This window comes from Staurois parvus, unplaced genomic scaffold (assembly GCF_062004578.1).
Source record: "Staurois parvus isolate SC_StPar_1 unplaced genomic scaffold, SC_StPar_1.0 ptg000007l, whole genome shotgun sequence".
Taxonomy (NCBI): domain Eukaryota; kingdom Metazoa; phylum Chordata; class Amphibia; order Anura; family Ranidae; genus Staurois; species Staurois parvus.
Genome location: NW_028317803.1, coordinates 9,684,206 through 9,705,365, shown reverse-complemented (window position 1 = coordinate 9,705,365; position 21,160 = coordinate 9,684,206). Strand labels below are relative to the sequence as shown.

Here is a 21,160-nt window from a genome sequence, read left to right as displayed (position 1 = left end):
CACCATATCTGGCCCTGAGGTCCTCCCCCTCCCCCCCGAACCCCTGCACTGCTCTGTATGGAGTGGTACCTTGTGCCAGCTCCTCCTGGCCCCATTACTGCTACATGGCCCTATACATGCAGCTCTCCCTCCTCTGCAGCCAAGATGGCCGACAGCATGGAGATAGGCATGGCCGATTGACAGCCTCAGGTCACTGTGTGTCTCCTGAGATGCAACCTCCTGCTGAACAATTTGAAAAAATTGCACAAGGTGTGGCAATTTTACTTTCACCTATAATTATATCGGCTGTGGACCAAGCAGTTTCATTGGGCATAGAACTTAGAAGAGAATTAGGTGAGCATGCTAAACGTTTATCAGAAACTGTACAGCGACTTTCTGATTTGGAGGATGACGTCCATTCTGCACAAGTGAGTGCTCATCAAGTTGCACGTACACAACAATTCATATTAGAGAAATTAGATGACTTAGGAAACCGCTTGGGCAGAAACAATCTGCGGATCATTGGCCTCCCTGAATCGTTTAGCTCTGGCTCTCTTATGGATCTATGCTCTACATGCATCCCCGGGCCTAACCACGCCATGCACTGTGGAAAGTGTGCACCGTTTAGGATCTCCATCAAATGACAGACGCACTCCAAGGTCTGTGATTGTCAAATATCTTAATTACACAAACAGGGTGGATCTCCTCAACTCATTTTCTTGTTCACTCCATGGACATGAACTTCTACTATTCGCAAATTACTCGCAGGAAGTATCTCACAAATGTAAAGCCTTTCAACCTATCTGCTCCACCCTGCACCAAAAAGGCATCAAATTCACTTTGGCCTATCCCACCACATTGCGGCTCACCACTCACTCAGGGGAACCAAAAGCCTTTACACACCCAGAAGAAGCTACGCACTTTTTTCAAACATATATGAATACCCTCTCCGACTCGTCGAATCCTTCAAATCATATCCAGGTCTCAGGCCCCAGGGATCAACGTAGCCTGTGCAAGGATCCACCAAAAAGGCAGCGAACAACTCAATTCTCAGGGAAGCACAGGCCTTCGTAACTCTACCTACATAATACAAAGACATTCCTTCATGCAGCTATCATGCTATTATTTCTAAGTTATTTTCAGTATGATGCAGTATATATTCTCGAGATGCATAAGTATCCTTAACTCAAGTTGTCTTTATTCCTAGTTTCTATTGTTTTACTGTTGTAATAGGTCAGATAATCTGCTTGGTGTGCCACAGCTTCTTTGACTTCCATAATTCTGGCTTTTGAAATCTTGTACACAGACGGCTGTTTTCTTATTCCACTAAGCTGGAATCAAACAGTGGGGGTGGTCAATGACGCTGCAATGATCACAATCCCAGTACGGTTTCTTCAACAGAATTTCTGGTAACGTTGTTCATAGTAAGGAGAACCATGTGGGGAAAAATGTGCAGTCCAAACTAGTGCAATTGTTTTTCCCCTATGTTTGTTTTCTATTGGGCCTTTGTTGGGCCCCAGTTGTGCCTTTTCTTCTTCTTCATCCCTCTTCTACCATTATGTGTTTCACTCCGGAACCTAATTTACAATATGCTAGACTGCTATTATACCTGGTACCTATGCATTGGAGGTGGGAAAGGGCGACGACAGTGAAAACAGAAGTCATATTTATTTAAGAACTATAGTCACAATGCAACAATGGTTTGTATAATATCCTGGAATGTCAAGGGCTTGAGATCCCCCCATAAGCGCATGGTGATACTACGCCATCTGAGGCAACTAAAGGCAGACATAGCATTACATCAGGAAACCCATCTGACCCAGGCTGACTTTTTTACGTATGAAAAAATTATGGGTTGGACAGGTCCATGGTTCACCCTCGGTTAAAGACAAAGCAGGAGTCCTCATATACTTTCAAACACGTTTATCCCAAGATCATTTCCACTGACACAGATGACGAAGGGCATATGTTCACTGCACATATTAGAATAGGTTCCAGGGATTTAGTCCTGTCCAATGTCTACTCCCCTAACTCACCTTCCAAATACTTTTTTCCAAACCTTGTCCTCGCGGATCTCTAAATTTTTACACCTTCCTCTTATCATGGGAGGAGATTTTAACTCCCTCATGAACTGGCAGGAAGATAAATCAAAAGATAGAGGTGTCCTACCGGTGTCTCTTCCACACTTGTCCCCCCGTTACCCTGCTTGCCCACTTTATAGAGGCACTGCAGCTGACCGACATTTGGCGTTTGTTCCATCCAGACGGTAAAGAATACACATTCTATTCTCCTGTCCATCATACTCTTTCCAGAATAGACTTTTTTCTGCAACCCCTCTCTTCTAAATTCCATCACGAAGTCTGCTATTCATAACATGGCCATCTCAGATCATAGCCCGATCTCCATTTTTGTCGAGCATCTGGACAATAACCAGTCCCCTAAAATCTGGTGTTTCCCTTCTTCTCTAGCGAACAATCAGGACCTCCTCCAAGTGATTTCTGACACCTGGTCAGATTTTGTTTCCACTAACGCGCCCCACTAATCTAATCCAAACTTGTTCTGGGAAACAAGCAAAGTTGTGATACGAGGGAGAATTATAGTCTTTGCAGTGGCATATAAGAGAAAACTCTCATTCAAATTCCGGGAGGTTAGTGACCACTTGAGAAATGTGCAAGCACGTCTAACTGACAAATTCTCATGACAATAGGAAACTTTGGCTGGAAGCAAAAAGCCAATTTGACACTTGGGCAAGAGAACAAGAAACCATACACCAGTCCTACCTGGACAATATCATGAGTTTGGTAACAAACCAAGCAAATTACTTGCTCGCCTCTGCAAAAAAGAAAAAATTTTCACCTACCCAGTTCACAGCTTTGAAGGATTCTCAGGGCTCCCTTCAAGATACTCCTGAGGAGATCATTTGCATTCTACAACAATTCTACACTCAATTACACGGACATGACCCGATAGACATGACACGAGCCCGAGCATTTTTGGATTATCTCATCCTCCCACAAGTAGACTCAACCACCCTGGCCTCACTTAATGCTCCAATCTCGTCACTGGATATCCATTCGGCTAAAGCCTCATTGGCCAATGGCAAAGCCCCTGGACCGGACGGTTACACTTCAGAATTTTATAAACTGACAGCTAAAGTTCTTACTCCGACTCTACTATCTGAATTTCATAAGATACAAGAAGGGGGAGACTATATGCTCTCGGGTTTTCAAGCGTACATAAAATTGATAGCAAAAAAGGGCAAAAGACCCCTCTGACCTGGGCTCCTGCCATCTGATTTCTCTTCTAAATTTAAATGCTAAAATACTATCCAAAAAAGTTGCAAATAGACTAGCTTCTATTTTGCCATCCCTTATTCATCTTTCCCAAGCAGGCTTTATTCAGGGTCGATCAGCTGCTTTCAATATCCGTAAAGTTCTTGCTGTTCTGGACTATGCCAAACATAACCCACTCAAAAATTTAGCTATAATATCCCTAGACACCGAGAAGACATTTGACAATGTAAATTTTACTTGGTTACAGATGGTCCTCCAAAAATGTGGCTTTTCCGACCCCTTCTCTCACCTAATCCAGACCATGTACTCTGCACCTACGGCACATGTTATAGCAGCAGGGCCTATTTCTAGTCCTATCCAGCTCTAAAAAGGGACTAGACAAGGCTGTCCTCTCTCTCCCCTTCTCTTCAATCTAACATTAGAACCGTTGGCACATTTCCTGTTGTTCAAGTCAGATCTTCACGGAGTTAATAATGGCCAACATGATCTTCGTATTGCACTTTTTGCAGATGATATACTGGTCTTCACTTTAAACCCAACCCTGGATATACCACAGATTTATGACATTCTCACTAATTTTAGACACTGCTCAGGCCTTCGTATACATTTTTCAAAGTGAAATACTCCCTCTTTACCATGCTCGGCCTCTCCCCTGGACATTAAATACAAGATTTACGGGGGCGCATGCACGACCAGGGACGATGGCGGCTGTGTAATCCCTGAGCTCCGCTCATCCCCGGCCAGCACGGACTCACCCGCCACGCGCCACTGCCTTCCTTCAGCTCCGGGTGAGTCATACACCCTCTGCACCCGGCACGGCACCAGTACAAGTCCTCTATGGGGAAGATAGGGCGCTGGAAGCCCCCCTCCCCGCAGCCACAGGATCCGCGGCCGTCACCGCTCCGGCGGTTCTTATCCAGGCCGCAATCCCCGGCCTCTGGCATGTCCAGGAACCCAGGGAGCGATCCCAGACCCCCGGTGGTCACAGAGGGTACTGCACCCTCAAGCATTACAGCTCCTCTGCCTGCCTCTGCCCTGCTCCAGCCCCAGATGGAGGATCATGATCCCCAGATTATAACTGGGGGGGGCAATAGTTCACCCTGCCTCAGGGAATCAACACCCCTCCACCCAGATTTTCCAGCAGGCCGTCACATCATCATCTCTCACAATTTCAGCGCTAGATGATAAATTGCAAATATTCTTACGCAATATCACCGCATTCATTTCCACTGAAATTGGAAAACTGGCGTTGGATCTCAGAGGGGAAATAGCGCAGATTGGTGACCGCATGGATAAATTGGAAAATTAGTTTGATGATTTGGTGCAATACGTTCATGTTCTGGAAGAGGACAACGCGTATTTGAAACATTCCATGTCCCAAATGCAGCTCCAACAAGAGGATTTGGAAAACAGGGAACGGCGCCAAAATATCCGTATACGCGGTATGTCCGAATCTATTGATGATGCACAACTACACCGTCACCTATTATCCTTTTTCACCGCACCTGCTCTCTTGGTTCCAGAAGCTGATTGGCGTATGGACAGGGCTCATCGCTCCTTGGGCCCAAAACCTGTTGAAGGCACCAGACCCCGCGACGTCATTGTTCGCTTCCATTTTTTTCAAAGCAAGGAAGCCTTATTATCGGCAGTTCACCACAAGCCATCTCTGGAATTTAAAGGTGACAGACTCCAACTCTTCTGCGATCTGTCCCCGATTACCCTGGCCAAGCGGCGAGCTCTGAAGCCGATCACCTCACACCTTCAGCAACACCGTGTCCTTTATCGGTGGGGGTTCCCCTTCAGGCTGATCATAACTAGGGACAATACTCAAGTTGTGCTCCGTGATCTTCATGAGGCGGATTCTTTTTTTAAGCGCCTGGGACTTCCACCTTTGTCAGATGACGTGACCCCTCTGCCACCCACTCCAGCCTGGATCAAGATCTGGACTCCAGTCCGCAGAGGCCGGAGGAGGCTCTCACGTACCCCACAACGTCCACGACATCCTCGGACAATTGATCCGCCTGTCTGATGACTCCCTGGGGTGCTTTTCCAATGTGAATTCGGTGCCGATCCTTCCCTCCTGGTTTATACATGTTTTTTTCCACAGGTTTTTCATTTCTGGCCGGCCGAACCATTGTTGGGTGTTTTTTTTTTTTTTTTCTTTTTCACTTTTGTTTTTTCTGGCCGGGTTTGGCGATCTTCCTGATGTCTTGGTTGTCGTGTTGCTCCAGATTTTGTCTAGCCATAGGCCTAGACGACTTGGGCCAAATTGTTGCTCCCAAGTTTATATCCTTGCGGATACTTATGTCAACTACTGTGTTTGTTCTTTCTTGTGTTAGTTTAATGTTTTTTGTTCTCCATTCTTTTACATCGATGGTATATTATTCATTTCTCATGCTAATACATGTGCTTATTTTATTATTATTTTCTAATGGCTTTGAGGTTTTTGTCATATAACGTCAAGGGTCTCAATTCCATTCAAAAACGTTGGATGGCTTTGCAGGAATTTCGATCCTCAGGAGCAGACATTATTTTTGTCCAGGAGACCCATTTTAAATCAACTGGCTCCTTCCGTTTTGCCTCGAGATTTTTTTCCCAAGCCTATTCGGCCTTTGATCCTTCCGGAAAGGCTGGGGTGGCAATTTTGATTAGGTCACACTGCTCCCTTCGGGTTGTTATCTCCAGGGTTGACCAACAGGGTCGCTTTATTATTTTGGAATGTATGCTTGGTGACACTCCCCTTGTTTTGTTGAATCTATACGCCCCAACTTCGGGTCAATTGCAATTTCTTTCACAAACACTCGCCAACTTAGATTCCTTTCCCATTTCGCATGTGATTGTTGGGGGCGATTTCAATTTGGTTTTTTCCCCCCATAAAGACAGGAAAGTTCTTTTTGAGTCCACACCCTCGAAGCGGCAGTGCTCCTCTTCAAAATCTTTCCGTAGACTGATAAGGGAGCATCGTCTCTTCGACGCCTGGCGGATTAAACACCCCCTCCATAAACAATTTACTTTTTACTCAACCCCTCACCGTAGTTTTTCCCACCTAGATCATTTTTTTTTTTTATCTCTGCCCCACTTCTTTCACTCCTGGTCGCCTCTGAAATCAACCCCATTACCTGGTCTGACCATGCCTCTCTGACTTTAAACCTTTTTTCCCTCCTATTATACCCAAACCATGTCATTGGCGCCTTAATGAGACCTTTCTTTCCACAGAACATCTTAGGGATGAACTGTCACGGGGACTTGATACCTATTTCACCCACAATGTTGGCTCCGTAGCTTCTTCCTCAACCCTATGGGAGGCTCATAAGGCGGTATTTCGAGGACTCTGTATTTCTATGGGTTCTCGTTTAAAAAAATCCTCAGCGAGTGCTAGGGCTTCTCTCATCCATCAACTATCTTTGGCAGAACGACGGTTGTTGGCCAAGCCGTCCATTTCTGGGCTCCGGAAGGTAACAGCTCTACGTGACCGAATTAAAACTCTTGACTCTAGTAAGTCTGCGCAATCCCTCCTATGGGTTAAGCAAAAATTTAAGAATTTTCCAACAAACCTCATCGTATGTTAGTCAATCGACTCAAAGCTCAGTCTCCTTCCACGATGCCTGCTCTTTTAATCCAACCGAATGGAAGCCCTACCTATGATCCTCAGGTCATGGAATCCCTTTTTGGCTCATACTATAAGAATCTTTATAACTGTTTGACCCCAGACCTTCACCCGCCCCTCACACAGTTATCTTTTGATAATTTTTTTGACCCCCTGTCACTTCCGAGTCTTTCACCCTCAGACATTGCCACCCTTAACGCTGATATTACACCAGAGGAATTGTTTGACACAATTAAACATCTTCCCTCTCGTAAAGCCCCTGGACCGGACGGATTGCCCTACTCCTACTATAAATCTTTTATTGGTATCCTGGCTCCTCATCTCCTCTCCTTTTATCGAGATCTTTTCAAGGGGGTCACACCCCAGACTGAATTCTCCCGAGCATATATCTCGGTTATCCCCAAACCCGATAAAGATCACTCTATAGTAGACAACTACCGCCCCATTGCCCTACTTAATTCCGGTGCGGACACTGCAGTGATCAGGGACACTGCTGGGCCACTGTGGTTATCAGGGACACTGCTGGACCACTTGTGCGGCAATCAGGGACAATGCTGGGTTACTTGTGCGGCGATCAGGGACACTGCTGGGCCACTTGTGTGGCGATCAGGGACACTGCTGGGCCACTGCGGCAATCAGGGACACTGCTGCAATCAGGGACACTGCTGGACCACTTGTGCGGCAATCAGGGACACTGTGGCGATCAGGAACACTGCTGGACCACTTGTGTGGCAATCAGGGACACTGCGGTGATCAGGGACACTGCTGGCCACTTGTGTGGTGATCAGGGACACTGCTGGGCCACTTGTGTGGTGATCTGGGCCACTGCGGCAATCAGGGACACTGCGGCAATCAGGGACACTGCTGGACCACTTGTGCGGCAATCAGGGACACTATGGCGATCAGGAACACTGCTGGACCACTTGTGCGGCAATCAGGGACACTGCGGTGATCAGGGACACTGCTGGGCCACTGCGGCGATCAGGGACACTGCTGGACCACTTGTGCGGCAATCAGGGACACTGCGGTGATGAGGGACACTGCTGGGCCACTGCGGCAATCAGGGACACTTCTGGGCCACTTGTGTGGTAATCAGGGACACTGCTTGGCCACTGCGGCAATACTGCTGGGCCACTTGTGTGACGATCAGGGACACTGCTTGGCCACTGCGGCGATCAGGGACACTGCGGCGATCAGGAACACTGCTGGGCCACTATGTGGTAATCAGGGACACTGCTGGGCCACTTGTTGGGCGATCAGGGCCACTTGTGGGCAATCAGGGCCACTTGTGGGCAATCAGGGCCACTTGTGGGCAATCAGGGCCACTTGTGGGCAATCAGGGCCACTTGTGGGCAATCAGGGCCACTTGGGGCAATCAGGGACACTTGTGGGGGCAATCAGGGACACTTGTGGGGGCAATCAGGGACACTATGTGGGGGCGATCAGGGACACTATGTGGGGGCGATCAGGGACACTATGTGGGGGCGATCAGGGACACTATGTGGGGGCGATCAGGGACACTATGTGGGGGCGATCAGGGCCACTTGTGGGCGATCAGGGCCACTTGTGGGCGATCAGGGCCACTTGTGGGCGATCAGGGCCACTTGGGGCAATCAGGGCCACTTGGGGCAATCAGGGCCACTTGGGGCAATCAGGGCCACTTGGGGCGGCAATCAGGGCCACTTGGGGCGGCAATCAGGGCCACTTGTTGGGGCAATCAGGGCCACTTGTTGGGGCAATCAGGGCCACTTGGGGCAATCAGGGCCACTTGGGGCAATCAGGGCCACTTGGGGCAATCAGGGCCACTTGGGGCGGCAATCAGGGCCACTTGGGGCGGCAATCAGGGCCACTTGTTGGGGCAATCAGGGCCACTTGTTGGGGCAATCAGGGACACTTGTTGGGGCAATCAGGGCCACTTGGGGCAATCAGGGCCACTTGGGGCAATCAGGGCCACTTGGGGCGGCAATCAGGGCCACTTGGGGCGGCAATCAGGGCCACTTGTTGGGGCAATCAGGGCCACTTGTTGGGGCAATCAGGGACACTTGTTGGGGCAATCAGGGACACTTATTGGGGCGATCAGGGCCACTTTAGGGGCAATCAGGGCCACTTTAGGGGCGATCAGGGACACTTTAGGGGCGATCAGGGACACTTTAGGGGCGATCAGGGACACTTTAGGGGCGATCAGGTGTCACTGAGGTGGAGGGCAGTTAGCTACAACCCTCTTCTTCGCTGTTTCTCCTCTCACAGACAACTCCGTGAGAGGAGAAGGAGGCGGAAGCCGCACCATGTGGCTTTTGTTTACACTTAAGCTGTGTCCTTATTGAACACAGCTGATCACATGGTATGGGACCGATTTCATTGGTCCCATACCATGTCACGTAATCCACCGTGTCCGTCGGACTCGGCAATCATCGGGCTCGCGGGTGCGCGCTCTAGGAGCCGCGCACGAGCCTCAGATACAAGGTGCCGTTTAGAGACGGCAACCCGCTCCTGTAGGTGTCCCGTCCTGCCGTTTATAAACAGCGGCCGGACGGGAAGTGGTTAAGTTGGCCTTACATGTTCATGGTCTTGGAAAGATTTGGTTTCAGGGGTCCATTTGTAGCAGCCTTGAAGGCCCTTTATTCTTGCCCCTTTTCGCAGGTCAGATTAGCCTCTTTTTTTTCACTCCCTTTTCAGATGTCAAATGGTACATGTCAAGGTTGCCCACTCTCTCCTTTACTGTTTATTCTTTGTCTGGAACCATTAGCCATCGCCATCAGGTCGAATCCGGATATTCGCGGGATACGATCCCATAACCATGAATACAAATTATCGCTGTTTGCTGATGAGATCCTCCTCACGCTTGCGAGTCCCCATACCTCCCTACCGATTTTGCATAAGACCTTGAAACAATTTGGGGCCATATCAGGCTACAAAGTTAACACGTCTAAAACTGAGGCACTCCCGATACATGTCCCTTCTGGCGTTTTATCCTCGCTTCAGGAAGCCTTTCCCTACCGGTGGTGCACCCATTCTTTAAAATATTTAGGTACTAATCTGACTTCCTCTTACCAATCCATATACGAGGCCAATTTCCCCCCATTATTTATAGCAATTTCTCGTTCTCTGAAACACTGGGATGCCCTGCCCATTTCTTTTCTCGGACGCATTAACGTACTAAAAATGACCGTCTTACCCAAACTGTTATACCTGTTTGCGACTCTCCCCGTTCCCGTTCCTATGTCCAAACTTCACTCCCTCCAGAAATCTTTCCTGCATTTTATTTGGCACAACAAGCGGCACAGGATTGCACATTCTGTTTTGCTTTCTCCGCGTTCTAGGGGGGGCTTGGGGGCACCGGATATAATAACATACTACTATGCAACTCATCTTTGTTTTCTCATGTCATGGTCTACTCACTATCCTCCCAACACGTGGGCTGAGATCGAATCTTTACAATTGTCTCCAGCTCATCCATGCTCCCTCCTTTGGTCGACCTCAGCAGTGGATGTCTCTTCTTTTCGCCACCTACTCCTTGGTCCCATGCACTTTTCTCTGGCTGTTTGGCAGAAATGTAAGGCTAAATTTACACTGGCCTCTGATTGCTCCCCACTGACAAATATCCTCCATAACCCTAATCTTCCAGATAATATGGCCATGTCCCGGATGTCTCTTTGGGTAGTAGCTAACCTTTTTCAATTGCGTCACTTGGTACACCCGGTGACTCGTAAGTTACACTCATTCCCAGATCTCCAGAAAAAAGCTCTTCTACCTTCTCAACACCTATATATTTACCTTCAAATACGCCACTTCTTTTCCACCTTATCACCCTCATTAACCCTGGGGAAGCCTACTTCCTTTGAACATTTATGTATGCAGGGTCCCCATCAAAGGGGTATTATTTCTAACACATATAAATTACTTCTAGATGCCCCCTCCTTATCCAATGACACTCACCTTTACATGCGTAGGTGGTCTCAATTCGTACAATGTGATATTGATCTATTAACGTGGAAGAAAATTTGGGAAAATGCATCTAGATCTTCTGTTTGTGTGGTTTTTAAGGAAAATATATACAAGCTCATGATGTTATGGTACAAAACACCTGAAGTTCTTCATGCTTATAATCCGAATGCTTCTCCTGCCTGCTGGCGCTGTGGTGGAGACCAGGGTTCTCTCTATCATATCTTTTGGACATGCAGCTCCATTACTCCTTTCTGGAAAAATGTTCTCTCCCTGTTACAATCACTAATGCGTACCTCTCTCCCACCTGATCCACTACATTTTTTGCTAGGTCTACCATTTCCAGGTTTACCTAAACCATCCGGAAAACTTGCTGTACATGTTCTGACCGCGGCTAGGAGAAGCATTCCTATGTGTTGGTTGTCTTCTACCCCTCCTTCAATGTCGATTCTGTACAAACTTATTGCTGATGTTAGACAGATGGAATACTTGACTGCACTACATAATTGTTCGTTTGCTGTGTTTGAGATGATTTGGCTCCCATGGGATACCTTCATTTCCTCTATGCCAGCCCAAAATGTAAGGTCCTGATAACCTTCACACTGTTATTTTATGTTTTTGTTGGTCCTGTCCTTACGCAGTTTTGCCATCGATGTAACTTTCTGTTTTGCTTGTTTTCTTTTCTTATCCTTTTTTTTTTCTTAAACATACTGTTTGTATATTTTTGAAATTCAATAAAAATTGTTATTATAAAAAAAAAAATACAACATTTACTTTAGCCAGGAACCACATCACATACTTGGGCATAAAGATAGGAAAGCTTTCTTCTTCCCTTTATCACCTTAACTTTATGCCAGCGATATGTAAAATCATAGGGGAACTGGACATGTGAAAGGACTTACCATTATCGCTCCTTGGGAGATCTCACCTGTTCAAAATGGTTCGTTTTCCCAAACTTCTCTACCGTCTTCAAACCATCCCCTTCCTACTTCGCCATGGAGATATTTTAAAATTAAGTAAAGCCTTGTCCAAATTCTTATGGAGAGGTTGTCATCCCCGCATAGCACTTCACAAACTCTTTCTTCCAAGGAGCAAGGGGGGATCGGGTCTGCCTAATATTAGAGTGTTTAATCTTTCCTGTTTATTAAGAGTTTGTTTGGACTGGTTTTTCAGGTTGTCCATGTATTCTAACTTCACGATTGAGACGGACATGGTGTACCCATACAGCCTGCCAACTCTGCTACAATGCAATGTTAACTCTCTCCCACCACATCTAAAACAAAATCTGCTTATACGAGACACCATTATAGCCTGGAGAGAAATTAATGTAAATTGGGTGTATCCCCCTGGGTATCCCAATACCTTCCAATCCAAAATAATCCTTCATTCCCTCAATCACAGCAATATGCAGCATATGCTGTATGGGTCACCCATGGCCTTCTAGATGTTGTGCAGTTGTTTGATGCTTCTACAGGATCACTCTTGCCATTCAAGCACATCATGACACAACAAAACTTGCCTTCCGATCATATTATTTATGTAGAACCAGCAAACACAAATGCTACTTGTGACGAACCGTCCCTTTGTGATAACATTTTGCCCTTTCTGTTTCAGTTTTCTCCCCTTTGTAAAGCTGTATATGTTTCACAGACATTCTACACTGTTAGGGTAATGTGACCTTGTAGTCTTTTACTTCTAATAGAGTTCATACTGTATTGTTGGTTGTAGGGTTTTGTTGTGAGTGGGGAAAATCCGGTGCCAGGCTGTCTGGTGGGGGTGAAGCTGTATATACGGAGCTGTGTTTAATAAAGAGTCATTCATTTTCACCCTACAGCTGGGTCAACACTGCGCGTTTCGAGGACTTGCCTCTTCCTCAGAGCCACTATGGCTCTGAGGAAGAGGCAAGTACTCGAAACGCCTCAGCCTATTGGATGTCTACACTCCTTATTGCGAACGGTTACTCAGCGCGGTGTTGACCCAGCTGTTCTTTTATGACATGCCTTGACTTTATTGTCGTTTGTGAGAACACCTACTTTATTTCTTATTAAACATTTTTTTATGGTAATGCACTAGGCCTGTGCACCCTTTGTTTGTTCTTTCCTCATTCATATTATTTATGTACTACAAGTACTAAACTATGTGAAAAACCTTGTTTCTGATAAATCAGTTAGATTCCGCACTTCGCTAATTGATACACTTTTGCAACGCCGGAAGTTCAAGATATTGGACATCTACACTCCACTTAACTTACATTTCTCTAAGCCCTTAGAACTCTCGTTAACAGCCTCATGGGTCAAAGACTCCAAAATATGGTCACACTAAACCAAATACTAATGGGTTTCATCACTACTTGCACCTTTACATCAAATGAGTTCTGGCACAAACAACAGCTCAGGATAATGCAACATGACTATATGCCATGTACCTTCTCAAAATCTCCATTGGTCGCCCCAAGCTATTCACTCTGCAACTTACAAAAGCCATCCCTTAAGCACAGGTTTTGGTTATGTCCCTCTATATCCAAGTTCTGGGACCAAGTGGAACAATTCATGGTATTCATAATTGGACTGCAGCCTTCAAAAATCCTCTCCACCTCTTCTTTGGTAACCTGGAACACATCACCTCCACCCCCTTAATCTGCATTCTATGCTCACTCGAAGAAATAAGCCGCGGCTGACAACCTGCCTTTTGTCAGCAAGGAGAGCCATTTTGAAGAAATGAATTTCATCAACCCCACCGACTATATCTGACATTAAACAGGATCTCAACAGTCCACTTCGTAAGGAGAAATTGGATCTACAGCTTTCCAGTCCTCGCCCCACGGACTCTTACTACCCCAAATGGCACCAATACATTTCCAGAACATTCTCTTTATCGGAGCAACACAAGCTCTTGACATGATTTTTCATTTCCATTCACTACTCACAAGTTTTAAACGTAGGGTATGCTTGCTCTATTACTGTGTTAGTAATAAGTTGTATCATTGTCCTCCTATTTGGTTACATGTTCGATGGTTCCCTTATGATGTTCTACACCTGGATCCTCCACGATGCAGGATACAGCCTCTCTTTAGGTTATTTACTAGCATCATTCCCAAGTACTCTAAATTATTGGTCTCTCTTAGGTTCTGTCTTTTTTCTTCCCTATCTTCTCTATCTTTACCTCCTTTCTGAATTCCCCACTTCCTGCTTAGTATTATACCTCCCAATGATTTATACACTTCAAATACTTTCTCGGAAATGAGCCCAGTGTTCTCATTTGCTCAAAATACCCACCTCCATACTAGGTATAATTTGACTTGTGCTCATAGGAACAAGATAATTATGTGTTTTCTTTTTCTTTGTTCACATTATAAATCACTCCCATATTTTGTACTAATGCATTTTGTGTAAGCCACCTGCATTTTTCATAGTTTTATATTGATGAAAACCCAATAAATATTTCTTCTAAAAAAAAAAGTAAGAGCGCAGTATCATAAAAAATGGCCTGGTCAGGAAGGGAGGTAAATCCTCTGGAGGGCAAGTAGTTAAGCAATTCAGCTAGGTCATCTCCCTGCACACAGCAGGGAGATAGAAAGGTGAACACTATACACCCTCTCCACTCCCTTGTCCCTGGTGTACTTGCCTCCATGGGTTATGAGAGGTCAGTGTTCATGCAGCTGGTGCAGTGGTCTGGAGATTTGAAATCCTCACTCTCCTCCCTCTTCTTTCTGCAGCGCTTCCGGGACAAATTTGAGCAATGCTCTGTATTGGCACTAACCAATCATAATTGCTCTAATTTGTCCTGGAAGTCTGCAGAAAGAAGAGGGAGAGGAGCAAGGATTTCAGATCTCAGGAGCGCTAAATGGGCACTGACAACTCATTGCCCACAAAGGTAAATACAGCAGTGAGGAATAGGTTTGTTTCCTTTTTTTTTCATGAAACAAGGGAAGTTAGATTTTAAGTTCAGTAAACTTAGTAAAATAAAAAACAAACAATGGCTTAGCTTCATATTTTACATTACCTTTTCTTTGAGATGAGAAGGAATTTTCAAGTTGACAAAATAACTCTTTATCTTCATATTTTTCATCCCTTACATTCAACCAAAAACAGTTCTCTGTCATTTCATTAGGCTTAATCTAGAAATTAAACAGAAATAAATGTAAGAATTTGCATAATATCACAATCAATGCCCATTTAGAATTGTGAAAACTGCATACGTTATAGGTTTTACCCAAAAGGAAATCTACTAGTTGAAAAATAGCTATTAAAATTTCAAAGATTCACTTGCAATCTCTATGCATCCCATTTCCCCATATTTAAGGAATCTTCTGTAGTTAGTGATTTTCTAAGCTAGTAGACTTTTGACTTTTTAAAACAACATTGCTTATGACAAATGTCTGTTGTCAAAGAAAAATTCTAATCTGCTTAAGGCAGAGCTGATAAAAGACTTTGTTAAAAGAGAAAAAAAGAGAAAAAAAAATGTAAATGTGTGTGCTGAATAAAAATGCAGAAAATCTATCTCAATGTGTGTTTTCTTTCAGCTGAATTGATCATCTTTCAAATTTCCATGCTGGAACATCCAGCTTGCAGGTTTTTGGGGGTTTTTTTAGAATTTTTTTGTTGTATTGTGATGTACATCACTGTTCAATTACATACATTCATGCATCATTTTTTATGGACACAACACCATGGTATATACATATAGCAAATACAGGGGCTCATGCTGTTAGCTCTATGCATTGGCAAAAAATAATTTCATGGTTCAGCTCAATAGAATTTAGCATGCTGGAACAGTGAGTTTTATTAAAAGTTTGATAGAGTGGAAAAAAAAGGGTGTTTGCACATACAGCCTTATGTTAGATAACCATAAGGATGTCCAGAGATTAGAAACATTAAAGGCTTAGAACAATCAAAGACACACTTGTTCTTTGTAAATGGTGAATGCTTGTTTTAGTCTAGGGTACCTTTAAATGCTGTTTTAATTATTTAAGCCTTGCTTCCTTCTCTCCCTGTGACCGGGCCCCCAAAGCTGTTCTTCTGTGCTCTGTCAGTCGCAGGCACTATAGCGCAATGAAATAAAATGCAGGATCAGCACTGTGAGGATGCCAAGGGCCCAGCCACAACATATTGCATGAGAGGAAGAGGTACAGTTGCTGAAGTACTGAAAAATAAGGTAAGCAAAGCTGATTTTTAATGGTACCTTAGACAAAAATGAACCCCACTGAAAGGGTAATTTTGAATATTGCCCAGAGTTCAGCTTTAAATTATTTTCTAGTGTACTCTGGTGTTGAAATCAGTTATGAGGGGACCCACTTAATAATATCATATTACACATGATGGACCAGGACAAAATAGACTAGACTACTTTTAACTACAACACTGCATAGACGTCATAGTTTCCAAGCACTCATATGTATATATGAATCATACTCAATTCACTGTATCCTGAACACATTATTCAAATGAAAGTTATATATTATGTGCCAACATCAGCAAATTAACATAAATCAGTTTTAAGGTGGATTGAAAGCTTGTGATCAGTGTATTTTTTTTTTCATTATCTTCTACACCACCAGTAAGAAAACATTTAAGATATACTGTACAGTTAAAAATGTTGTTACGTGTAGTAAATCTTACTAAACCACCTGCTTTACTCCTGACTTTAGATGTGCAAGAGTTGACCTTATATGTTAGCAATTCTCCGCCACATTGGCCTACACGGTCCATTTTTCAAAGCTATTACAGCATTGTACTCGTCACCTACAGCACAAGTCAAGCTCCCATGTGCTATGTCGGACCTGTTCCAAGCGTATAATGGTAACAGACAGGGGTGTCCTTTATCCCCCTTATGTATCTTCGTACCCATATTACTCCTACATACTCATCTCTTTAAAACTTTGTTAAACATGTTTATATTGCCAAAGATATTGTATTTGTTTGAGACACACCTAGGTCCTGTACCTATGGTAGTTACGCTCTCTGCAGAGAGCTTTTCTTAATTTTATATGGCATAACAAGGTACATAGAATCTCTTGATCTGTCCTCCTTGCACCTCATACTCACAGATGTTTAGGAGCACCTGATCTGATCAAATACTACTGGGCTACTTATTTAAGACATTCTGTCCTGGTCAGTTAGATCACCTAGTAGCAGATGGTCAGAAATTGAGGAGTCAACTATTTCCTGTATACCCATCCTCCTGTTTTTGATCTTCAGTTAATATGTCTAAACTACCTCCTTATACTCAACTATTAAATCCTATGTCATTTATGGTAAAAATCTGGCACACTTGCAATAAAAAATATGATTTAGAACCCTCATGTCCCCATTTGACTAATATCTTATATAACCCTGCATTGCCTGATAGCTTAATTTATTCTCAAATGCTCCCTTGGGTGCAAGCTGACATATTTCAAATGCGCCATTTGATCCATCCAGTAACCCAGAAGTTAATTCCTTTGAGGAATTTAGAACCGGGAAAAAAGCTGTATCTGCTAAAGTCTTTTACACATATCTACAATTCCGACACTTTATCTCCACTATGAGGCCCTCACAATCCTTAGATCAACCTACTAGTTTTGAACCTACCTGTATATTAGGCCAAGTTCAGACATACTTAATTTCCACTTTATATAATACATTACATGACGACTCACGCTTGATTGAGGAAACCCATTTGTACATGTGAAAATAGGATGAGGCCCTTAACGCCCTCTCCCATTAATTTGTTGGCACAAAATCTAGGAAGCGGCTTCTAAAACATCTTGCTGTATCACAAATAAAGAAAACATATATAAAGTTATGCTGTATTGGTATAAAACCCCTATTGTAATACATTCACAAAATACCGCAATACAGGAGACCTGCTGGAGATGTATGGGTGAAAAAGAAACGTTAGCTCATATTTACTGGCTCTGCCCTCAAATCAAGGTATTTTGGGCATCGGTACAAAAGGTCCTGGAGCTAGTTCTAGAGGTATCTTTACCATTAGACCCTCTACACTATTGCCTGGGACTTCCTTTTTCTGGAATATCTAAACACTTAGTACACACATCTTAACGGCAGCCAGGAGTCCTCATTACTGGAAATCGATGGAGACACCTCCGCAAAATCAACTAATTTCAGTCATAACCAAAATTATGGAATTATGGAATATTTAACAGCTCTTGAAGTGATAGTTTTGCATCCTTTTATCCTTTTGCTCGGGACACTAGCAGACTCCTTCCATAAAAAAGATTACAAGGAAAAAACTATCAACACCAGCATAAACACAGCCTTGAGAACCCGAAGAGAAAATCTACTTTAGTAAAAGAGAAAAAAAAACAAACAACCGTGTACCTCTAGTAACCACATACAACCCAGCACTAGAAGGGATAAGAAAAATAATCAAAGATTTACAACCCATCATAACAGAGGATGGAACTCTGAAAGAAATATTTTAGCAACCCCCAATACTGGCATTCAGACAACCCCCCAACCTCAGAAATAAACTAATCAGTAGGAAACTTCCTTCTGATCAAGATGTCACAAATAATGGAAGCAAACCCTGCAATAAAAAACGCTGCAAACTGTGCAACCAAATCAATCCATCAAAAAGTGTCAGACACTCAAAAGGGATCTTCAATATCTCCGGATCATACAGCTGCACTTCTAGTAATGTTGTGTACCTTATCCAGTGCAGAAAATGTAGCAAAGGCTCTTATGTTGGTGAAACAGGACAGAAGTTACAAACAAGGTTGAATTTGCACAGATATATCATCAAGGAACATAAAGAAGATGACTTTTGCACACCTGTGGGACACCATTTCGCACAACTGGACCACACTATGGAAGACCTCAATATCTTAGTTCTTAAAGGAAATTTCAAAACTATTCAGGAAAGGAAAACTTTTGAACTAAGAATGATAATTCTATTTGATACAAGAGATAATGGCCTTAATTTGGACATGGGATTCCTCACTCATTATCCAACAGTTTTACGACCCCCTCTGTGAGTGTTGTGCCCCCCCCCCCCTCCTCCCAGTCTTTGCTTTTGCTGTGTCTTATCTCTAATCTAATCCTAGTCTTATAACCATTGCTGTGTACATTTGTGTGTGTTTCTGTCTGTTTTTTTTTTGTTTGTTTTATTTTTCCCTTCACCACCTTTCCACATCTCTTCTAACAGGGACATACCCCGAAAGCTTGTCCTCAAAATTATATGTTAGTGCAAATAAACAAAGTGTCACATCAGTACTTAATTGTTTCTGTCACAAGTGCACTAATATGGCTACAATCACCTTAAGCATCCTTTTATAAAACATGGGATGTGTGGGACAACTCTGTCTTTGGCTCACAAAACTTACCCATTTATCTTTTGTCTAGTTTATAGCGCAGGTCTCTTTTCTTTCCTTCCTTTTATTTTTTTTCTCTCTAGAACACAATGTTTGAGATTTTTTTTTCTATGCATGTTTAGCATCTTTAAAAGGATGCAAGTTTATTGTTCCATGCGTTGACTTTGATAGATGATTTTGATATACCCTGCTGGGCTAACTCAGGCATTGGATTCACCTGCAATCATCTAGTCTACCCAATCTGAATCCACTAACCTTTACTTAAACCTAAAGGAAAACTGTTTGATCTGTCTATCTAAAGTTTGGTGCATATATTGGATTTCCACTACTGTTACTACTTTTGTAGCCATTGTTTGACTTTTACTATGTCTTTTTCTTTTATGTAACTGTTAAAATTTCAGAGAAGTTGTTACGTGATGAGGGGGGAGCAATATTTGACCAGCATTGCAGATGATTGCATAAGCTGGAGCCCTGCTCGGCCTGTACCTATAAGCAGCTCCACCTCAACTTACATGGCAGAACTTTCCATCCTGATACCTTTCACCAGTCGCCCACCACACAGGGGATAATATCCAACGGCGCAAGGCTGTGAGAGCTCCGCAGAAGGTCGCAGACTTTTACCTGGTGGCCAAATCTCAAAGAGATCAAGTTACTGATCCTCAGCCCAGCAGCATGCTGCTGTCACTTTGCAATAAATAATACAATTTCCACTGGAGGCTCTGCTTTACAAGGAGCAGGCAAATCATTCCCACCATCTACTACCACTACACGTAGCCCAGCAAAATCTAGGCAGAGGAGATATGAAGAGAAATCTAGTCCCTCACCCAGTTCTATCTATTCCCAGGGCCCACTAACAGAGCAGCCATTTTTGCCTTCAATTGAAGACTTCCCCATGGCTAATCAACCTCAGAGAACACCAAGAAACGTATGCTTCTTTCCTTGAAGCACACTCTCCATTGTAACTTCAAAACCATGTTAATTAACGTCATACTGTTCAAAGGCACATAAAGAGGCTTCACCATATAGAAACTAAAATTGAGATGCTGTATGCAGTGCATAATGATCTTGCTGATGCATATACCAATTATTCTAGAATTCCTCACAAAGCTCCTAGTAGGGTAAAACTGTCCCAATGTGTAGCGTGGACAAAGGCCTCTCTTTATTTAAAGAATGGAAACTCCTCCCTGCAGACACTTGAGAGGGATTTACTAAAACTGGTGCACAAAGAATCTGGTGTAGTTGTGCATGGTAGCAAAACAGCTTCTAACTTCAGTTTGTTCAATTAAGCGTTGGCAATAAAACCTGGAAGCTGACTGGTTTCTATGCAGAAAGCACCAGATTTTGCACTTTCAAATTTTAGTCAATAACCTGCTATCTCTCTAATCCCACAGCCTCCAGGGCGCCTGGAGTTGAAATGGACTGGTTTCACTACACCACTTCCCCCCCCCCCATTATATGCAGGTGTCCTTTCCCTGTCATTATAGTTTTGTGCTAAGGCTTTCAAGATGGAACTCACACATTATACTGGTTTACTTGCTCTGTTTTTGGTACCCCCCACGATAATTATACCAGCGGTTGTTCCTGCATTACTGGCAGGATATTAGTTTTGGTTTTTATGCCTTGCTTTTCTCTTTTTTTCTTTTCCACCAATCAAGACTACTATCTGAACCAGTCCTACACATGCAAATTCCAGCCTGCTCATGGACATTATGCTCATCTTCAACTGAATGGACTATTCCACTCATGAAGATGCATTTTCTAACTCTGAGACTTTGGAACTTTGCAGAATTCCCTCTTGATACCCAATAGCTCTTTAGATAAGATATATACTTTAGCAACTTCAGTGTTCTGCCTATGTCCACCATTAACTGCGTCCACGCTATCAATTTTAGGATCCTTCTGTTACTAGTAACTATAGGCAAATTTCCCCACTTAACACAGAAACCAAACGTTTTTGCCAAAGCTATAGCCACAGATTTGTATCTGTACTGCCCTTCTTGATACATCCTGACTAGGTGGGTTCTATTG

At 43.7% G+C, this 21,160-nt stretch overlaps 1 protein-coding gene across 1 annotated transcript in view; it reads right to left on the bottom strand.

Annotated features, from left to right (window-relative positions):
* The window catches only part of DIAPH3 (diaphanous related formin 3), a 1,068,692-nt gene that overhangs the window by 549,701 nt on the left and 497,831 nt on the right, over nucleotides 1-21,160 (bottom strand). Inside the window, exon 17 of the mRNA XM_089668393.1 lies at nucleotides 14,824-14,938. Within this exon, the coding sequence (XP_089524519.1) occupies nucleotides 14,824-14,938 (115 nt within the window). The remainder of the gene's footprint in view (nucleotides 1-14,823; nucleotides 14,939-21,160) is intronic.